The sequence below is a fragment of the Vidua macroura genome, chromosome 7 (assembly GCF_024509145.1).
Source record: "Vidua macroura isolate BioBank_ID:100142 chromosome 7, ASM2450914v1, whole genome shotgun sequence".
NCBI lineage: Eukaryota > Metazoa > Chordata > Aves > Passeriformes > Viduidae > Vidua > Vidua macroura.
In genome coordinates, this window is record NC_071577.1 from 19,991,483 (window position 1) to 20,013,132 (window position 21,650).

Consider the following 21,650-nt stretch of genomic DNA (forward strand, 5'->3'; position numbering starts at 1 on the left):
AAATTACAGATGCCGCAATTAAAACGTGCATTTTAATTTGGGAGCACAAAAACAATTAGGAACAATGCTGAGGTGTCTCTCTCAGGAAGATCCAAGTGATTTCCACATTATAAAAGACAGACAATTTCTTTATTTTAAATGTCAAACAGCATGAAAAAGTGTCAAATGCATAACAAAAAAAGAGACAAGCTCTCTTATACTGTAATGCTGCACTATTCGGCTGTAACTGGAGGCTTTGTCTGTCATTTTTTGGTCCACCTCCATGATTTCAGGCAATGGGCAGTTCAGTGAGCTACACAGATTTTCTTTGCCACAGACAAGCTTGCCCCAGCCACAAGTGCTTATGTAATTTGTTCCCCAGCCCAGCATGCAGAGAGTGGCAAACTGGGCACACAGAGCTTCACAGCAACAGGTACCAGTTAAGCAGCACATTGCCTGCACTGGTGACACAGACCCCTGTATGAAACCCAGCAGGGTCACCCTGCCTTTACAGGGGGCTGGGAAGGCAGCTGTCCTCCCCTCCACGTGCATGATGGTGCTGGACCTGCCACAACTGAGCAGATCCTCTGAGCACACCCTGGAAAGAGCCCAAACTTGCCCAGTCAGGAGTAGGCTGCACTGGGGGCACAGAGCACAAAATCCATCTGTGGTACCACCACCAACTCCAGTGCAGTTTTGGGGCAGAAAAACCTTTGACTGGCCTTCACACCCTTTTTCTTGCTACAGCTGCATCTCTTGTAACCACACCAGTGGATGTGAACTGTTGAAGGGATTCAAGGGCCTCCCAAATGGTGAGGAAGCTGTCAGAAAGGAGATAGTGGTTCCCTGAAATTTACCAGGGTACTGCAACTGCTACGCACTGTTCAACAGACTGGCAGGTACATAATGTGCCTATACAAAACAAATTCTATTTTCAGGAAGACACCAAGGGCAAACATTCCCATGCTGCATTAGCTACAATATTTTATGGACTATCCAGGATAATTTACAAAACATATCTGTGAGTTTTGCTTGCTCCTTTTTTCTCAGGTGTATACTGTGAAGTATGGGGCAGGGCTGACACTAAGTGAGCACAGTCAGCTCTACTATCAGGCTTGCCTGGAGTAACCAGAGTGGAGACAATGTCAGAGAACAGGGCTTTTACTAAGGGTAGGCAAAAGGATCAACCAACTGATTTGGGAGAAGCAGCAACAATCACATGGTGGGTCCTGCACTACAGGCAAAGGGGCTGCAGAGCTGGTGCAACTGGAGCTGGAACAAATGCAGAGACACACAGTACTGTCAAAGTACTGTACATCTCTGGCTGTGCAAATTCTGTAAACAGCCATCAGTTACCCTGCCAGCTCTGCAGCTGTCACATTTACAGGTAGCAGCTTTGGATGGAGACAAACCTGACAGGAAAGCACAAGCCTACACTGTCATATGGGTTTTGTTGGTTTCTTGCCCCTAGGAAAGGATAATTTCAGATTTAATAAATGCACTCTAAATGCAGAGTGGTACTTTGGCTAAAACTGGCAAGAAGTGATTTGGGAAACTGGGAGCCTGAGCTGAGAAACTTCCCAAAAAAAAAAAAAATTCTTCTTTTCAGTTGATAACTGCTTAGCACTTTCTAGAAAGCCCTTATAAGGGATTCTTAAAATATCAAGGCATGAGTCGCCTTTGAAAACTGTTTCCCTTTATATCTGTGATGTCTCATACTGAAATCTTTAAAATATATGCCCCTCTAGAAATAATTCTGGCTAATGTTTTCATTGTTTCCTTCCACTCAGTATTTCTTACTGAATAGGTCTCCATAAAACCAGGATATTTAATCCATGTCTTTCGTTTTTTGTTTCTTCTCTGTTCCCAGATTTCTGATTTCCATTAAAATACTCTGTAATTTATAAACATCTTTGATGTGGAGAGAGACTGAAGGAACAGATGAAATGAGAAAGAATTATTCACCTACGACTCAAAAGCAAGTAACCCCAGTAAACAAAGACATCAGTGATAGGCAACCTTGTTTCTACAATTATCTAATACCCAAGCAAAAGCTTGTTTGGTAGAAATTTTAAGGTGTGAACTGTTTGTTTCAACCAGCAGTTTAAACTGTATGAAGACTACCACTCCAAGTATCATGTGGAGCACTACAGATATTTTTCTCCATGTGTGAAGAAATTCTTAAGAATTCAAAGCAACATTAATAACTCTGTCTGTTCCCATGAAGAAATTATGGTGTGAGCAGTGTCTGACACTCCAGCTGCTCTGCAGCAGCTCTCCAAGCGTATTCCTTAGCTCCACCATAAATGCATATCCCTCATTTCTCAGGGGTAAGGCACCAAAAGTTACCTCATGCTTTCTGGGGGCTAGAAGTATGCACCTTAACAACTGCTTTTGAGCAGCTGACATACTCAAGCTCACCCCTGCTTGACCTTCAGTAACTTGTTCATGCATCAACGATCTGATTTTCTAAAGCTAATCCTGGCAAAAAGGGAACGTTACAGAGAGCAGTATTTCAGAGGAGCGTGCTCCATCTTTTGGCTCATGCAGGCCACACAGCTCTTTATCAAAGCATTTTGAGAGCTGTAAGTAGCGAACCTTTCTCAGCACGTGACTGAATAAGTCAGTCACATGTCCAAATTGTGACCACAGATTACTCCATTTCAGTCATGTGAACAAAGCTGTAATTGCCCAACAGAAGAAGAGCTGCATGAAAAAAACTAGTGGAGAGCAGACTGTCAGAAAAACCCCATCTCACACGAGATTTGCAGTTTGCATGCATCAGAGATACCTCTGGGAAGAATGTCCTCAGGAACCAGCCCACACCCAGATAAACTATCAGACAGAACTCAGCCTGATGGTAAAGCATCATTCTTTTACAACATGCACATCCCTCCCTCTCCTTGAGAAACAGCAACAGGCTTTTGGACACTTATGACTCAAACAAAGCAGAGAGTGAGCTGATCTAGTATGTGCTACATTTACAGAAAAGAAGCTCCAATAATTTGTATTCTGAGGCCTTTGGTAGTGATGCTGACACTTGGGAGCAGTTAGTAAAGATAAGCAGTTGGCACTGAAAGTCCTCTTCAGTAATTACTGACCTAGAACTTAAGCAGCCTACTTGTAGATTCAAAAACTTGAAGCATTTTTCTCCCCTCTCTTCTGTCGGAAGGATACAAGGAATTATTAACAGAATGGCAATTAAATGTCTGTTCATGTGGAAATCACATGTTGATGGATCTCAGTGTTCCAGATACATTCTGTAGGAAAGCAACCCCTTGCTTTTAAAAGAGATACCAAGAATGCATATTTCCTTTCTCATATTATTCTTCTATGGCTACTCTTTGGTGATAAATTCTAGTTTGGAGCACCTATATGCTCTCATTTGTCTTGGAATTAATCTTGGTCTCTGTGAAGTAGTAGCTAACTTTCTCCTGAGTTTAAAGAAATTAAGTTCTTCCTGGCACCTTGGCTTGAGGAAAAGAGCACAATTTCCTTTGCTTAACTATTCTTCAATGTCTCAAATGTTTTCATAGGCAAAGGAAATAGATCTTAATCCTTGGTACTAAAGCTAGTATGCCCACAGGCTCTTTTCAGCCAGTTTTATGTACAATAGGATGGTCACAAAGTCCATTTAAAGAAGGTAACTCTCATAACCTACAAAAGCTTTTATTGTCTAAATACTTATTCAATCCCTTCCTTGTAGCAGCAGATTAATAGTGACAATGGTGCAGCTCTTAACTTTTTATTCTGTTTTCATGGTTAAACAGCACTGCTATTATCATATTCTTACAGTACAGTCATTATAAAGCTCACCATTCAAGCTCTAAGGGAACAGATTAGGAAAGGTTTAATGTTAATTTAGAATGTGTTGCTGCTGCTACTACCCATGTTTTATGGATTAATTTATTCTTTACTTATACTTGTGTTTTCAACACAAGTAGGGCACAGAACTGGACCTTGAAATTTGTATTTCATAATGTGATGTTCACATACATCCAAGAGGGATTAAGTATTAATCTTTGAAAGAAAATATAAACCCCACAATTTTTCCACTTGCTCCAAAATGGCTACATTTTTGCCATCTTACCATATTTCCTGTCATTGTCTTTAGTAGTTACAAAGTTAGCAGAATAGTAACTCTTGTTTAAAAGGGAGAGAGAGAGTAATTTAGGTATAAATATATAAACACACTAAAAAAAAAAAAAGACAGTCTTGGGTATCTTTGTCAAGAAATGTGTCAATGGTGTCAGCTCAGACTTGTCCCCCAAAGAAATGTTAATGCACTTCGCAAAATAAGGCTGAGGTGGTGGTGCAGAAATCAAACACACATTTAATTACCTTTGAATCAGCATCCCAACATTGGTGCATCAGTTCTGCAAAACTTCTGGGACAACTGCTTGGAATGGTTAATCTCTAATGGAAAGAAAATGTACCAGTTACTGGAAGCATTTCCCTTTAAGCTGCTATGCAATTTCCTATGAGACCAAGAGACTTCAAAGAACTAAAGCACACTCTCTCTTTTAAACACAATATAAAAAATGTGGAGACATATTAGAAAGAAAAATCAAAATTGCTAACACTAGCAAGAAGCACAAATAATTTTTAATAGACCTCTAAGAAAGTAACAAATGGGGTTCCTTAAGAAAGCTCAGAGAGAAGATGCAAAACCAAGACAAATAGCTTTTAATACTAAAACAATCATTTGTGGAGGTTACTGCATAGTATTTTAAGATGCTTGTCAGATAGGCATAATGTACAGCCTGCCTTAATTCCTTTCTCCCACATAAATGGTCTAGCTGTACAATACTATAATCACTTTTGACACACAAATAGCTGAAATATAGATTACATTAAGTGAGTTAAAAAGAGTTAAGTGAAGCTCTGCATGACACAAGAGACATTTCATGAGCCTGTGGTCAGAAGGATTAATGAGGACATGTAGATCTCAGAAAGCACTCATAGAGTACAGTGAACTCATAAATATTTCCTAATGACTGAAGACAAGGAGTTGCTGGTTATAGCCAGGACCACTGACTACATAGAATTAGTTTGTCGCTAGTTTGGTTTCATTTGCTGAGAGTTTTAAATTAGAAGATTTTTACATTAACAGCCTGCCTGTTTCCAGACTGGAAAGCCTAAAAGCAAATCCTTTCTCACATACACAGATACTGAAGCCTCTCCAGCTGACTGCACATGCTTCCAACATTACACACTGAAAGAGGTCTCTCTGCTCTCACTAAAGCTGATAACTGACTTCAGATGTTTCATATTTTATAAATAAATTTTTTATAGTTAGATAGAAAACCAGTTTCTCAGTGAAAGTGAATCCAAATGTAAGAGGGGTCAAGCTGGAAAAAGGGTCCTTGTCCTCTAAGAGGCGAGAACCAGGTATCACATTCCTGTTCAGACTATCCTCTCAGGAAGACCCTTTCATCTGCCCTACTATTGCCACTTCAGAAGCAAAGCAGAGTAAGTTTTGTCACTGTGTACCATTACATTACTGCAATGTGACCTACAAAGCTTTACAAGACACAGCAGCCAAAAGTAAGAGTTAAATTCTGTTCCAAAAGCATTTGAACCCTGTAAGAACTGGAAACATGAGACACAGAGGCAGGGCACTGCAGAAGACTGATTATTAATGTCATAACTTAATGTTCAAGGGTTTCTGTGGAAGAAATACACAGAAATTTGTACAATGCATAAATAAGTTGCACTGGTGCCTGATCTCTAAGTCACTGGCCTAAAAATACACTGGCTAGTCTTGCTACAGTATTGTCTGTAACTCTCAGTGTTCCAGGAGGTTGACAATCAGTAGCAATCACCATTTGTCTCACTTGTGAAGAATGTCACCTATATAATATGTAATATAGAGGCAGCAGGATCCAAATGTCATATTATAATAAAGAACACGTTTCTCAGTGGCAATTTATTATGATATCATGTCTAGCATAACCTGAACTCTCATGCTTTTCTTTTCTTAAAAAAATCTCTACCAGAATAAAAATAACACTGTGAAATTAGATGTCAAAGGAGATCCATACAGACACATTAGAATCTACTCCATTTGCTGGCCTCAGGCTTTACAAAGGGGATTTTTCACCTTATGCAATTATGCTTTGGCCTCAATCCCTCACTGATTTTAACAAAAGACTTGCAGTCCAAAAAATGGAGGAGTGGCTCAACAGTGATCCAATCCTGTTGTGGACTGGAACCATGCAATCCCACTGTATCAACAGACTGAACTGAGAGCAGAACCTGACCCTTACACTTGTTTCGGGACACAGAACATGAAGAAAAGTAGCACAAACTGACTTTTACAAGGCTTATGCTGGGCATGTTACCCATGTCATGGCCAGAAAAAATTTAAAGTATGCAATGCCCTCTAAGCTCCCTCACAGTCCTCTAAGCAAAGTGGTAGCAACAGGCTAGTGGTACCTGACAGACAAAGAGCTGGCTCTGAGAATGCCACCCCTTAGGCTTCTTTACCCATTAGGAAAAATAGTCATGTCTACATTTTGTTCATACTGTATTTTATGCAATTCCTTGCTCTGGAAAACTGTAGAGAAATGTGTGTTGTACTCTTAGGCATGTTTCAGCATGTGACTGCATCTCTTTACAACACTCCCAGTGCCACTCTGTACCCCTTACATAAAACTGCATGTGGTAGGCACAAGAACCAAATACTGTTGATGGAAGGCTTTATGGTCCCTCCTTCAAAATGATGTGTGAGGCTTTTCCTGAACTAGGAGAAAGAGTGTCTTTGTGCCCCCTGCTCTGATAAATGCAGCAGAAGACCACATTCACAATCTTCACACTGTTAGTGTAGCATTTCCAACTAATTGGTATATCACAGTGTCACTCACTGGAATTAATCCAGTCCTCAAAAAGAAGAAAAAAAGAGAGAGGGGAAAAAAACACCAACAAAAAACATTAAACTAAGAGGAGGAAACCTAACTCCTCTGTTTAACTCTGAAGCATTTTGAGAAACAGTTTATGTAGAATAATAGAAATCTGTATTGTATAGCCAGTGCCTCGCCATTGTAATGTTTCCCAAGCTTCCGCTGTGTCTAGATAGAGGAGGTTTCATCTTTGTGGAGGATTTCCATGCTTGTCTGTGTGTGGTACAGTCACAACTTTAAATGTTTTTTAAATGTAGTTACTGTCTTTGATATCAAGGGACTATGTGTTCAGATATATGCTCACATGTCCAACTAACTGAAAGCCTCAATTTGTGAGAAGAAGAAAAGCGAGGCTGGGGACACTGTACAAACGGTGTTTACACCACTGAAGTGCTTTTGAAATGGAAAGACTCTGCATGAGGAGGCTTGCAGCTATGCCACAGCCTTGCCGATACCAGTGAGGAGCTCATCTTCAATGTAGTGTTGAACGTAGGTGGCAAAACTGTAATTTCTCTCTTTTTTTAAAACTATTTTTTCTTCTTTTATTTTTGAAATTTTCATCTAAGCGGCAGTTTCTTGTACTATAGTGACTCCTGCTGGGAGAGTTAAGTTGAAGTAGCTGAAGGTCTCTTACAGATATATCAACTCCCGGCCAGTAAAAAGATGTCCTAAACGCAGGAGATGGAGTTAAACTGTTCCCCTACCTTGGACGCAATGGCTTCTTTCATCACTAAGAACAAACCCCTAGGTTTTACAATTGAGACTGAGAAACTAGTACAGTACTTGTACAATTTTTGATCTACAGCATCACGACGTGAAGCTGCAACAATTAGATGTAAAGGGTCCATTCATGAGGAATAACATCACTTTGACCCTTTGTGTTAGCTCCTACTGCTAATCTTTCCATACGCGTGAACTTACTTTCAATTTGAAGAAGATGAAAAAGTCTTTTGCAAAACCCCAATACTGTTTTCTGATCTATGTACCTGAATGTAGAAACGTAGTCTTACCTCGTTTTTTTCCACTACAAGCCAAGCTACTTGTAATCCTTCCAAGCCTTTAAAGGGGACCTCCCTTGTTAGCATCTCCCAGAGAACCTGGAAGAGAAAAAAAGAAAAGAATTTTTATTTCTGTACTTTGTATTTTAAATACATTATTAAATCTTGATACAGCACTATTCTGTATCCAATTACCAGGCAACCAGTTTTCATTTGCAGGAACTTGGACCAGTGTTTGTGTGCAAGATCCTCTCACAAAATTAATTTGAATGTTTCTGCTTTTTCCTCTACAGAAAAGCCAAGAAAAACTGGGTTGCTTTTTTACTATCTTTGTACACTATAAAGTTCACATTTGGCAACTGGGACTTGGGAAGACAATGCTCTTCCTCTCCTTCTCATCTCCAACTAGACATATCTTTGCTTTGCAGTAATTTTTCATTTAAAAATATTTCTATGCGATTGCAACCAAAATGTATTTAGCTCCTTTGATATGCCTATAAAAATACAATTTTGCAATAAAAACTGTAATTGTTTATCTCCAAGTATGTGATCATATTAAACTAAGCAACATACAGCATATAAAAAATTACTCTCTTCTCCTTGAGTTTCTATAGACGTACTGTCCATAGATAGAGAAAGATTTCCTAATTTTGCATGCTTTTAGCCTTTTGGTAACACAGTACTCAAGAATCTAAGCTACTCAGTAGAAGTAAGTTTGGCCTCATCAAAAAGGCTTCAAGTCAGTGAATCCAACTTTTTTTCTGCCATTGGGACAACATATTGGAATTTAACCAAATTAATAGCACTTTATACCTCCACTAGTATATGTCCCCTTCTTTTTTTTAAAGCAGAACTTTCATATACACATCTTGTTGCAAATATCTACAAACTTTTTCTTCTGCTCATATATCAAGTATAACAACAACAACAACAAAGAATCTTTAATGCAGGATTTGCCAAAATACATTAAGATCCTTATACAAGTCTCTGTATTCTCACTGTCTGGGTTAGTGCCCAAGTTTATTCCAGCTGCATCATTTTGAATGAATTGTGGACAGCTATGAATATAATGAAAAAGCAAATGCAACAATATTGACAGATGGAGGTCAAGAAAAAAAATGCATTGAAGCAGAGTTGGGCCTTTAATCAAGTGAACAGGGTATTCCAACAATAGACCCATTTGAATAATTCTGCTTGAGTCAGAAGACTTATTAGTAAAGGTAAGAGTATCTTGGAAAAAGAAGAACAGTTTTTCTGAGAATAAGAAATATATGGGGAGAACTATCACAGACATATTAAATTATCCTGTTAGCCTCAGTTCAATCCTTTCAGAAGGAAAAAAAGGCACCTCGATTGTAACTCAAATTATCACCTCTCTACTGGTAGAGAAGTAAATTTAATTGTGAGAGAAGGAAAAAATTTACCAGTCCCACGTACTTCAGACAAAAAAACAGTGTATAAAATAGTCAGTTTAAAACTAAGGTTCCTGGACCAAATCAAACATGTGGTTGAGCAGCCTTGCAGAACTAACTCATCTCTTGGGACTGTACCATGAAACTACAGAGGAAAGAACTCAAGTTTGCACATCATATAGAGCAGTATCTAAATAACTTTCCAAGTAAAGAACATAATGAAATATATGTTAAATGTCTTCAAGAGCTTTGAGCTGGAAAACGACTGTTGTGCTATCTTTCCTTCAGAAGACTGTAAATTTTAAGAGCTGTTTTGTTTCATTCATGCACATATGGTTCTGCAGAACATTTTGCACCGAATTCCTTTATCATGACACCTTTAGTGTTTATTTCCACTGCCCAAACAGATCACTGCCTCCCTAAACCAATAGTGCTAGCTAAAAACTCTTCCAAGACTGCACATAGTTGAAGAGAAAAACAGCAATTTGACACAATATGAAGGATTTTTTTTTATGCCTTCATTTTACTAATAAATGAAAGGAAAAGATACGAAAGTGGGATGCTGGAAACCTTTGTATTTACTTACACAGGTTTAGAAAATATTTTAACAACAGTGCAATTTTCATATTCAGGCCAAATGTACAGAGAAAGCCTTTCCTTCCAACGGTGACGTGTCTCTATGTTCAGTTTTACAGGAGTTTCAACCCCTTCTCATGGACTAGCTACCCTGAATCATCAGCTAAGGTGAATGACTGCATCAGTCTTTTAAAAAGCAGCAAATGGGTACCGTCTGTATTCTCGTTTGCCTCTTCCTCTCCCCAGGGTGATTCAGCAGCAGACAAGGACCTCAGCCTAACTTACCCCAACCTCTTTATTGTGAGGTACACTCTGTTCATTTTCAGAACTGGCTCCCCAGCTCACTTCATATGGAAATTAATTTATCTTTCCTTTCTCCTGTATAATCTAATTGAGACTGACATGGTTCACTTCCCCTCCCACCTGTGATGATGAGGATCACTTGCTTTCCCAATCACATCACGTCTCTGTGATGATGGGCAGCAGGTGCTCACAGAGAAAACAGCCAAGCTAGAAACAATGATGAAAACCAAAGCAAGGCCATTTAATATAGTGCAGTAAGCTGCAGCTTCTGAAGATGCTGGACTCATCTTTGCATATAGAGGAACAGAAAGGAGAGATAAATGTATGAATGTTCACCCTATACACAAACCTGACAATAAGAAATATGTGGTCTTCAGAAAAAGCTCACACATTTACTTCTGTCAGCTCAACTGGGAATTTCAATTCCTATCCTCTCAGTTATGTGACAACAACCCAAAGGAAAAACTAAACCCACAACACCTCTACCCCATCCCCTGTCCCCACACTGGTGCAAAGCCAACAAAGATTCAAAGTGCCTTATGGATAGGGGAACATCCAAGTAGGTAATCTGAGGAAAAGAAAACACTGTGAACACCTTCATTGAAAAAAATATGCTTTGTCTGGCAGGGAGCTGTTCACAGACAATGGTCAAGAGCCAGAGTTAGCAGAGGTACAGCATAAAGCATTAGCACTGCAGTCACAGAGGTACTGCCCTTAGGCATGAAAATTAGGTCTGTCTTCTCTGCATTGATCCAACTGCAGTTAAAGATCGCATCATTCCTTTCAAAAAGAATAAGGGATAACCCCTGGAGCTGGCCAACATTCCCTCTATAAATAACATATGTTCTCATAACTAAAGCAGTGTTTGAACAGCTGCTACATTTAATGGCAGTCCCTAGGCCACCAATAGGCAATTAATGGTTTTACTTATTTGTTCTTGTAAGTGATAAAATAATTCAACTACATTGATAAGCTTTCTGTGATTAAATACATTTATACTGATACACAAACACACACTGTGTTGCACTACAAACAGTTCTGCCAGGATAATATATTCTGAGCATATGTCTTCACGATTTCGAACAGCTTTTAGAGTGACACTGTCATTCCACATACACTTTCCTATCTGGCAGAGATAGAAAGGAATTACAGAGATGGCAAGGAATAATTTTTGAGATTTTTGAGCATCACACAGTGACATACAAGTCAGTTTCAGGGTTGATCACTTGTAACACTTGGTTTCAGTTGTTTAGAGTACAGACTTGGAAATGGATCAGAAGAGAGAACTACAGCATGGCTGAAGGAAAGTATAAGATCTGTCTTTGTGTGGTAATAAATTCTCCTGGAAAATTTAGCTTTAGCATTTCATAATATAAACTATTGACTATGTATCTCAGAATACATAGGCTTGTTTAACCATCCACGAAGAGCAGGACAAGCTAATCTAAACATTAGCCATAAACATGTATACAACTGTTCACAAAAAGGAAAATTCATTTCAGCCGAGAAGCAGCTCAGACCTATGAGGCGGCAGAAAGACTTCAACACTTCATGGAAAAAAGCTTTCGCACAGCTTAAGCAGAGTATTTAAAATCACAGATGGGTTTGTGAAGAAAAGACTGTCAGATAAAAAAATAGAAGAAAGGAAATTAAAGAAAACCACAGGAAAGATGACAAATATTGCAAATGAAATATCTATTCCTAGCATCTTACTAGTTTACATTTGAAAGGATTCTGTTCTTTGTTAAGAGGACTTTAACTGAAGTAAAGCAGATTTGTCTCTCTAGCACAAAAGCTGCTGGCAAGTGTTATGCTTCAAAAAGGGATTCTTTACATTTTGTTTTTATAGATGATAATAACTTAAAGAGACAAAAATACCCTTTCTCAGATTACTTGTTTTCAGACCCCTAGTTAATTCTCTGGTAGTTGTAACACTTATTATAGGGAGATTCCAACTTTCAATGTTATATTCAGGCCATTTCTTGCTGGTATAACACCTTAAAATCAGTTACTTCAGAAACAGAGAACTTAGGCCACTGCCATTCTTCATTTCTACCTGTCTATCTCTTCTAAAAATGATGGTGTTCCAAGACTAGAGTTATAAAAAGAATAATTACTCCTAAGTGCTTATGAATTCATAAGCTTCTACCCACAGTAGAACACATTAATTTAAAAATAATATATTAAAAAATTGTGGGTCATTAGTGGACATTCTAAAATAGCACTACACGCCCATAACAATGTTAAAATACTCCGGTAACACTTTACTGTTTTCACAAGGAGGATAGTTCAGTTCTACCTCCAAGCACAGAACTGTCAAAGGAACCTGACTTTTTGAATGAGGTAAAATAAACTTTGCACAACAAGGCATTGTTAATACTTGACATGATAAGATATTAAACAATTTCTTACCTTCTCCCACTTTGAAAACATTACCTAAAGTAAATTCAAACCAGGATGACTATGTGAGCAGTTTGAACTATAATACCATGTTTGGAATTTTTCCTCTAACATTGTTGTTCTGTTTTGAAACTGGAATGTTTCTCTTCAGTGGACAATATGTGATTGCTTCCAGTAACAGTTTACATTAATATTTACATTTGTTAGCTTATGTTCTCTTACTCTTTGTGACCTAGTTCAGTTAAGCAAGCAAGGATTTTGAATCTGACAATATAGGCTCCTTGCAAACTTTCACTGATAAGTGATGTCACATCATGTCTCAAAAATTTTTTTCACTATAAACAACTGTTTGGCAAAAAGTTTAAGTTACCCTCCACTGAGACATCAGCTTAGCTATGTACAGCCACAGGTGCTAGCTTAAAACCACAGTGCCTCCCTCACATCTATCTCTTCCCATTCCTCAAAGAGAAAGAGACAATACTTGGCAGTTAGTGAAGAATTTCTCATTCTGCCACCCACTGTTGAATGCAAACAGAAAAATGGTTAATGCACCAATATGCATGGAAACTACAGCCCCACTTCCTTTCCTTTCCCCCCAAATACTCTTTACTGTCCTCTACCAGAGAAAGGCTATGGGGTTAGGCACACAATTGGTGTGACCAGTATGGCTATTTCTAGCCTACTTTGTATTGCAGAGCAAAACTAAATTAAAGTTTAACTGTGGACAAAGTAATTCACATTACTGAATCTGAAAACCTGACATTCTTATGAACTATAACTAATTCCTCATCCTTCAGCAAAGCAGTGCTGGCCTTCTATATTTTCAGATGGGGTCTATTCTCACAAATAGTGATAGTGGCGTCTTTTAAACAATTGAGCATAGAGCAGTTGCTTTTTAATAAAAATCAGTGACACTCTATTTTGGGGAAAGTGGAAAGCTAATGTTACCCCCCCCTATTAACAAGACAAGCTTTTCTCTTTGGTTCCACCAAAAAAAAAAAAAAAAATCCCACAAGCAGTAGCTCCTGAAAGCCTTTGGACACATGACACATGTTGAATAATTGTGGCAGAACATGAACTTCCTACACTGGCATGCTGCTCATCTAATCAGATGCTACTAAACATGCAAGATACTATGTTCTTCTTATAATTTTCAAGCATAGAATTATAAATGATGGGTCAGTCTTAGAAGGAAGTGCAGCGTGTTTTGCTGTTCTTATTGAGAATTGCTGTAGCTGCAGCACATGAATTCTGTCTCACTGACGAACTGCCACTGTGCATAGTGAGATGAGGCACTCACCACTCCGTACGAGTACGTGTCACATGTTTCAGACACTGGAAGACTCTGAATAACTTCTGGGGCCATCCATGGGAAAGTGCCCACTAATGACATGTGTGTTGTATGGGAGTGGAATCTTGAGGCACCAAAATCACAGATCTGGCAAAAATAAATAAAATATTAAACTGGTATTATGAGTATCAACAGCATTCATCAGACATGGAAACATCCAGTGAAGCAGCAGCATCTCTCTACAAATAATTGAAGTGTTCATACCTTTAACACACCATCAGCAGCTATAACAACTGAAAATGAAAAAAACAAAAGGTTACAAGAATGCAGAAAGCAAGCCCAATAAATTTTTACAGCAAAATACTTCATTTTTCAATAAGGCAAATGACCCTAAAGTAAGACAGCATCTGAATGTGCACACCTATCCTGGCTTCATTGAGAAGCTGACAGAACATCTGCTGAATACCTGCAAGCCTCTGAACAAATGCAAAGCCTTTCAGGCCTTACTGAGTTAAAAGACAGCAACACAGATGAACTTCAATCTTCCCAGTACAGTTAGGTTTAACAAGAAGCTCTCTGGAAGAGTCATTAATAAAAGGAGAAAATCTACAACCAAGGTGAGACCTACATGTTTCTTGACTACTATGCATCACTGAAATCTGTGCATTATTAAAATCTGTGCCTCTCCTATCCCACCACTAGTAGTGGAAGTTTCATTAAAAGGCAATGTTCAGCAAATTTGAGAAATGACTGTCAACTGCTAAGTACAGACTCCACACTGAATGTGTATTACTCAAAAGCCTGAATATCTATCAAACCTCAAAAAAAGCCACAGTAAAGACAAGATTTTCTGATAAGAAATAATAGGCCTTATCCAGTCTGTTGTGTCTGGTGTCTGCCAGCCTTTCCTGGCACTCAACCTTTCCAAATAGAAAAAAGAAGTGAGGAGTGCCCAGGCAGTTATCTGAAAGCTTCATCAGCTTTCATGGCCAATCATGGCCAGCAAGACACAAGTTGAAAGAGCCCTCCACAGTGCTCTAGATGATGCCAGGTCTGTAATGAACTTCAGACAAGCTCAGGATGGGGAGGAGGGAACAAGCTTTTCTGTGCCTCAACAAGTGCAGCTTTGATGACAACCAAGGCAGTAATTAGTTCTGCTTGTTCACAAAGCTCAGGCACAGATTTAAATACCACATTAACAGGTAACAGTAAATGCAGAGTGTTTCAGAGTTTTGCTACTTTACCATTCCTGGACTTCAGGTCCCTGTGGATAACTTTGACTGGAGCTTCCATGTGTAAATAGTGCATTCCTACACAAAACAAAGGAACAATCTAGTTAGACAGGCTGAGCAGGGCCATCACATTTCTGCAGTCATGATTCCTGGATCCCACTAGTTGTACGCACTACAAGTTGCCATACTTCTGTGCCATATTGACATGCTGAAGGAGAACCAAAGCTTCCCATAACCTGCTTTGACTAAAAAGCACAAACCAAAGCTCACGTATCTCTCAGAGTATCTATTTGGATATGCTAATGGTTTTTAACATTATATGTAGTTATTTTCTCTAACTATATAGATAAGGAGGTGTCTACATGATTGAGCCAAATGTGAATTTACTTTTCTTTCATTAGTTTACACTAATTCTTGTATGGTCAGTCACAGAGAACACAAAGGATGGAACAGCTTATTCTACATTATTATATGAAGAGTTTCAGTATGTTTGCTGAGAATAAGTCCTTAGCTTCCTTAAATGCCCCAAATCAAATGTAAGGGTAATTATGCACTTTACCTCATAATAACACTACATCAGCAAAATTATCCTCTTGGGACTTAGGGGGACACCAGAACTGGCTCACAGAAGCTATTTTCACTCCAGAATAATTTTGGATTCATAATAACAAGGAACATATTAAAAAGAAGAATGGATTGGTTTTGCTTTTTTTATTTATATATATTTGATTGGTTTTGTTACCATCTGAATAAGGAAGACTAGGAATGCTTTCCTGACTAAGGAAGCTGCACATTTGCTGGCTGTGTAGGGCAGTACATGCCACTCTTGTTGCTTACCTTTAGCTATGTCAGTGGCCCAGGTCATGATATGATCCATATCCATCTCTTCACTTTTGTTACTATTAATGTAATCAAACAGTGAGCCAGCAGAAGCATACTCTGTTAAAAAACAGCAACAAACAAGACATTTAAAAGCATTGCACCTAACTTGAAAGACGTAATAGAAACTCTTCCAGTTCCAGAAAGCAGCCCTCTGGCTTAATGACAAAGAATTCCTAACCAAATAAATCAAAAACACTGGGAGATCACTGCATGGGGAAGGAAACTGAGACCAAACTGAATCTGCAGCCTACAACGTGGCAGGTCAGATGGGAAGACTGCAGTGCTAAATGAAAGAGGGAGAAAATAGCAAGTCCTTTGAAAGTAAACACTCAAGTGGCAAGTAGCTTTGGATCACTGCTGCACAACCTCCCACTGAAAGGACAGACGCGTTGCTTCTGATGTCACCAAGAGAGGAGTAAGCTGCTGACCTGCACATTTCCACAATTAAAACAGAAGCTTTTTTTACCCACGATGTCATCATCTGTCTTATAAATGGATTCTTCAGGAACAGGTTGGCTGCATGCTTTGCATGCCTTTACAATGCATAATTTGATCCATCAGGGTCAGGGGACAACTCAGCTCCTCCAGCCCTTTGCCACTTTGTGTGAACAGAGGCAAGTAAGCTTCAATCAACAAAGCCCCACTGATATTTACTAGGAGCTTGTGGATTTGGAAATCATATTGCAAGGACAATGTTTTGTCAATAACGGAAAAGAAATACTTACTTTAGACAGAAAAGCTCCAATTGCCTTTCTGGACCCACCCTGTGATGCTGTGGCATACATATGGTTCTGTGCACTGGGGGCACAAGCTCTGAGAACCTTTTGGGATGAGGCAGCTGTGGCCAAAAGCCATATCTGAAAGCTACATATTGAGACTGCTGCTGACAGAGATGGCCAGTAACATCTAGAATGACAGAATCCATAACAGCAGCTCACCAGGCAGCAGGATGAGCTGGAACACTTACATACATCCTAAGAGGAAAGCATTTTTTTAACTCCAGCTGTAGCCCTTCTCAGAGAACTCTTTAACAATCCCACTAAGACATTACATGCAGCTAATGCTCAGTATATGCCAGTACTTGGCTGAATGCTCTGATCTCCATCACTCTGAAGAAACATTAATTTATCAAGATTTCTTCTTATTTGGGATTTTCTCTCTCAGGAAACAAATCTCTGACTAAACACAGGATTGTCTGCAACACTGAAGGCCATCCAGAAGATCACAAAGTGAAAATCACTCTAAAAGACATTTGAAGCACAATTAACTTTTTTTTTATCAGTAGCCATTCTCTCATTTGAAAATGGTATGAGGAAATTGAGCCTTGCCTCCATTCCAATCCACAGGACTCCAGTCTCCTTAGAAGTTTCACAGAGAATCAACACAGTTTGCTAAAAAATCCCCAAACCTCTTTCTTCTTTAGCCAGGTGTGATCAGAGTTCCCTGTCGAACACAGTTGTTGAACTACACACCACAGTCTCTTTCTCACGGGCAGTTAAAGAGTTCCCATTCTCAACAGCACAGTGAATTACTTTAGTTGCTGTTTGTCCTGTGACTAGTAAGCAGGACATATGTCCTCCAAACACTGACCTTTTGTGAGATCAAGCTGAGGTCTTCTGATCTAGACATCATCCCAGGTCATTGATTATATCTCTCCTTTGCTACTCTGCTTGCTGGTTTACACTTATATTAAAAAGGATAGTAAAATTACATTGCTTGATTTATTAGCTTTCTATTCATTTTATTACTTCCAGAAGGAATTCAAATTCCTGTCTATATACCATCATCAGTGCATTTCTAAGTGGTGTAGACTGTGGTCACACCATGCACCTCTGGAATACTGTCTGCCACACCATGACCTCCAGTAGGCTGATACTCCTGGAGTAAGCAAAGCTCCCCATGCCCTGAAATGTGTTGCATTTCAAATTCCACTGCCATCTGCTGTGATAACCAGAAGTCTGAGAGGCAGGTAGAAATAACTGAATTTTCACATGTTCTGACCAGCAACCAACAAAAACCTGACTGGCAGTGACTCAAACTGGTGTTAGATTGTGCCACATGCAAAAGACTACTCTTCACATTGAACTTTGAAAGTTACAGACATGCCAAAACATGCCTCCTAATCCATGCTTTCATGGGTTTTATCTCTCCATACACTTGTTTGAGCAGTTGAGAAATTTCTTTGCTTTGGGTTTACTTTCTACTCCTATCTTACATAGTTTGTCCCATACAGGAAAGGGAGAAAATTCTATATCTGGACCATCCCCCAAGATAAGAGCAGGAAGCTTAAAACGGTGACAGGAAAAAAAAAAAGAAACAAAAAAAAACCACCAAAATACCCCAATAATACCACAAAAAGCAATTTCCGCATAATTTAGGAATATCAAAACAAACAAAACCTAGTTTCCAATGTATAAAGCGAGTTGTCTTACAATGCCTTATTAACCCTCGACTCTATTTCAAGCTCTTCCCATTGTGAACCTCACAATGCAAATTCTCCTACTTTCAGTGCAGGCAGAACTCATAAGGCAGCTTTGCTCTGAGCAGACACCCAGCCCACCTTCCTCAGAGAACCAGCCAGAACTTTGTATGATGAAAACCTCTACTTTTGTGACACGCCAATTAAATTGGAAAAGCAATTCTCCAAACAGGGTAAGAGAACACAGTGAAAGGTACTGTTTAAAGGAGTCCTGCATTTGTGCACTAAGAACACCCTAGGCCTCCCCTGCCTCCATGCTGCCTCCAACTATGCTCCCAGCCTGGTTCCCACCTCCAGCACTCCCAATTACATTGAGGCAGATAGTGTCAAGCACTCTTAACATTTAAAGAAGACCAGAACAATTAGCAAAACACTGTAATTGGGTAACATTAGAGATAACCTTGTAACATTGTAGTTTTACAGAGTCAAGAAAAAGGTCAGACAAAAATCCTACCTGTAACAATGCCATAATTTGGAGGTTCAATGACAGCTCCATAGAACTGAATGATGTTTTTGTGACTGAGCACACTGAGTATTTCTGCCTGTTGAAAACAAACAAATAAATAAACAAGTTAGACAATTCAGAATGGGTCATTTACTATGATAGCTTATTTCATACCCCACTGGGTATACACACATACAGCATGTTTTATATAAATATATATATATATATAAAAGCACACACATATCTAGGAAAGACTGTTCATTGACTTGGCATTTGAAACTTGGCATTTGAAAACCTAGTGAGAGAGTTTGGCAGATGAATGCTTTGTATGTTTGGGGGGATGGGAAAAATAAATTTCAGACTATTCTTTCATGGCCAAGGCACTGATCTAGGAAGCTAAGTCTTTGGAAAAACTGAAGATCTTGGAAAACTTTATTCCAATAAAGATCTGGGATTTTTGGCAGAGCAGCAGCAGTCCTATCCAGAATTTGTGTTTATGCACAAAGTACCATGGGTTCAGCAAGTCCAGCACTCCAGGCTGTTACAGCATACCATGCACACACAGCTCCATCCAATGTTTACTGGAAATGTGGAATTTCCAGGCATGCGTTGTGGAGTCTGATTAAATACACAGAGCAAGCATGCTTGAGATTGCCAAATACCTAGCAGTGCAGTTGAAAATGCTCCTTAAAGCAGACTACAGATGTTTGGTAATTCTGGATAAATATACATATAAATATATAAATATATAAACCTTCAAATTCCACTTGAACGATGCTGCTGGGTTTGAGCAAGAGACTGCAAGACAATAAGACTGTATCCACAGAAATTAAGACATATAAACCCTGTAGTTTTTGAGAAAAAGGCTCAGGTATTTCCTGGAAGGTGTCTCAACAGTTTCATCTCTGCAGTGTATCAAAACAAATATTTAACTGATTTTAGACACACATTTTTATACAAATATACATATTATGCAAAACCAGATATGTACTACTTTATATTTTTCTCCACAGTAATGCTTTAACACTTCAAGATTATGTTAACTCTGTACCAGGCAAGAGCATCTAACAAAAACAAGATCACAATTAACTCCTCAGAACTTATCAAAAGTATCTGACAGATCCCTTCACAGATCCCGTGACTTGCAGTGGGAGTGTTGCTGTTTGCCCACAGGTGAGTTTTCACACATGTTCTCAGATAACTGGCAATTAAATTATTTTGTGGACTGTAGGTGAGTCTGCAGTATCATTTGCTGAAAACAGCATACATTTTAAAAGTTAATTTTCTGGTATTGTGAAAAAAGATTATTCACTTGACAGTAATACTGTTTTTCTTGCTGAGCAGGCTAAGCAGCATGAAGAGTTAGTGTAACCCAAGTTAAGCTCAAAGCTATAGTTAAGATTTAATTGAATATGTGTAAATGTCTCAGCATTAGCGAAAGGTCTTCAAAACTGTGTTGAAGTTACTCAAAAAAGTCTTTAAGCAACAACAACAGCAAAAAATTGAGTCATCTAATGCCATAATCTGTAATTATGCACATAAGCACATGTATCATGTTACCACCTGTAAAACACAGGCCAAAGAAATACTGGTTTGCTATAGCTGTACATTTATTAGAATAGCAGTGGCTGATGTACTATGGGTTTCTGCATAAAGAACTGCTATAGCCTTCCTGTTTTCCATGAATCTGTAAGGCCACAAAATAATTTAAATGGCAGCTATCTAAGCAAATGTGGGAAGATTCAACTGCAGGTAAATAGCAACACTCAAGACTCAACCAGTCAAGGGATCTGCCAGCAGAAGGAGCTCTGCCCTACAACTGCAGCCTCACCATCCTCCCAAAACAAGCAATTCTTACAGCAGCAGAAGCATGAGTTGTACCTCCAACCTTCTTCCCTGCGCTGGAGGATGCAGGTGACCACTGAGTCGTTCAAATCTCCATCTCATAAACTTTTGTATTATGTTTGTATGTTCCTTAGGAAATATACAATTGGGCATTCAATTCTCTAATCCCTACCAGCATTACTGCCAGATTACCAGACCTCACTCAAGTTCTTGACTGCTTATCTGAATATTCTGATATGAGACAGGAGTAACACAAACAGTTACAAAAACTATCTAAACACCTTTTCATTAACGCCTTGGTCAGAGGAATGGAATCTTCTTGTGAAGTACTTAAAACATACCGTGTCTTCAAAGCTATGAGCACGCCATCTGCTGTGGTGTTTACAACAAAAGTACTTCAACAGGTCATTAGAATTAAATTGATGGGTCTCATATTTAATTTTCCAATAGCATAATATATTTAGGTCCTGGCTATAAAACAAGTACTTGATGAATCTTTTTGGAGAATGATTAAAAATGCCCCATGTTTAACAAATCCAAGTTCCACAGCTCCCTATCCCACCACAACTATGTGCAGAACCCAGTGACTGTTCTCCATCTCACACAAGATGCTGCTGGATGCAGTGAAAGCCCATCACAGTCAGTGGAGGGGCTGCAACAACAGGAGAGGCTGCACTGCAGCAAACCCCAGACCGACCAATCACCCAGTGCGCTACCATGACAGGGACTGCAACAAAAATATGAGTATCAGGCCAAGAAGATGAGTACTTCACTGCCACATGCACAGATACACACTGCTTTTATCACTTGGAAATGCAAGAATATCTTATTTATGTTATATTCACTAAGATCACATTACAGAACTACAAAAAAATGCTGTGTCGACCACAGCTAATATCATCGCCT

At 39.0% G+C, this 21,650-nt stretch overlaps 1 protein-coding gene across 3 annotated transcripts in view; it reads right to left on the reverse strand.

The window, feature by feature from the left end:
* Positions 1 to 21,650, reverse strand: part of MAP3K20 (mitogen-activated protein kinase kinase kinase 20) — an 88,757-nt gene that overhangs the window by 40,598 nt on the left and 26,509 nt on the right. For all 3 annotated transcript variants that reach the window (XM_053981814.1, XM_053981815.1, XM_053981817.1), the window contains exons 3-9: positions 18,909 to 18,996; positions 15,931 to 16,032; positions 15,106 to 15,171; positions 14,126 to 14,154; positions 13,871 to 14,008; positions 7,892 to 7,978; positions 4,321 to 4,395 (exon numbers count right to left, since the gene is read on the reverse strand). In XM_053981814.1, the coding sequence (XP_053837789.1) occupies positions 4,321 to 4,395; positions 7,892 to 7,978; positions 13,871 to 14,008; positions 14,126 to 14,154; positions 15,106 to 15,171; positions 15,931 to 16,032; positions 18,909 to 18,996 (585 nt within the window). The remainder of the gene's footprint in view (positions 1 to 4,320; positions 4,396 to 7,891; positions 7,979 to 13,870; positions 14,009 to 14,125; positions 14,155 to 15,105; positions 15,172 to 15,930; positions 16,033 to 18,908; positions 18,997 to 21,650) is intronic.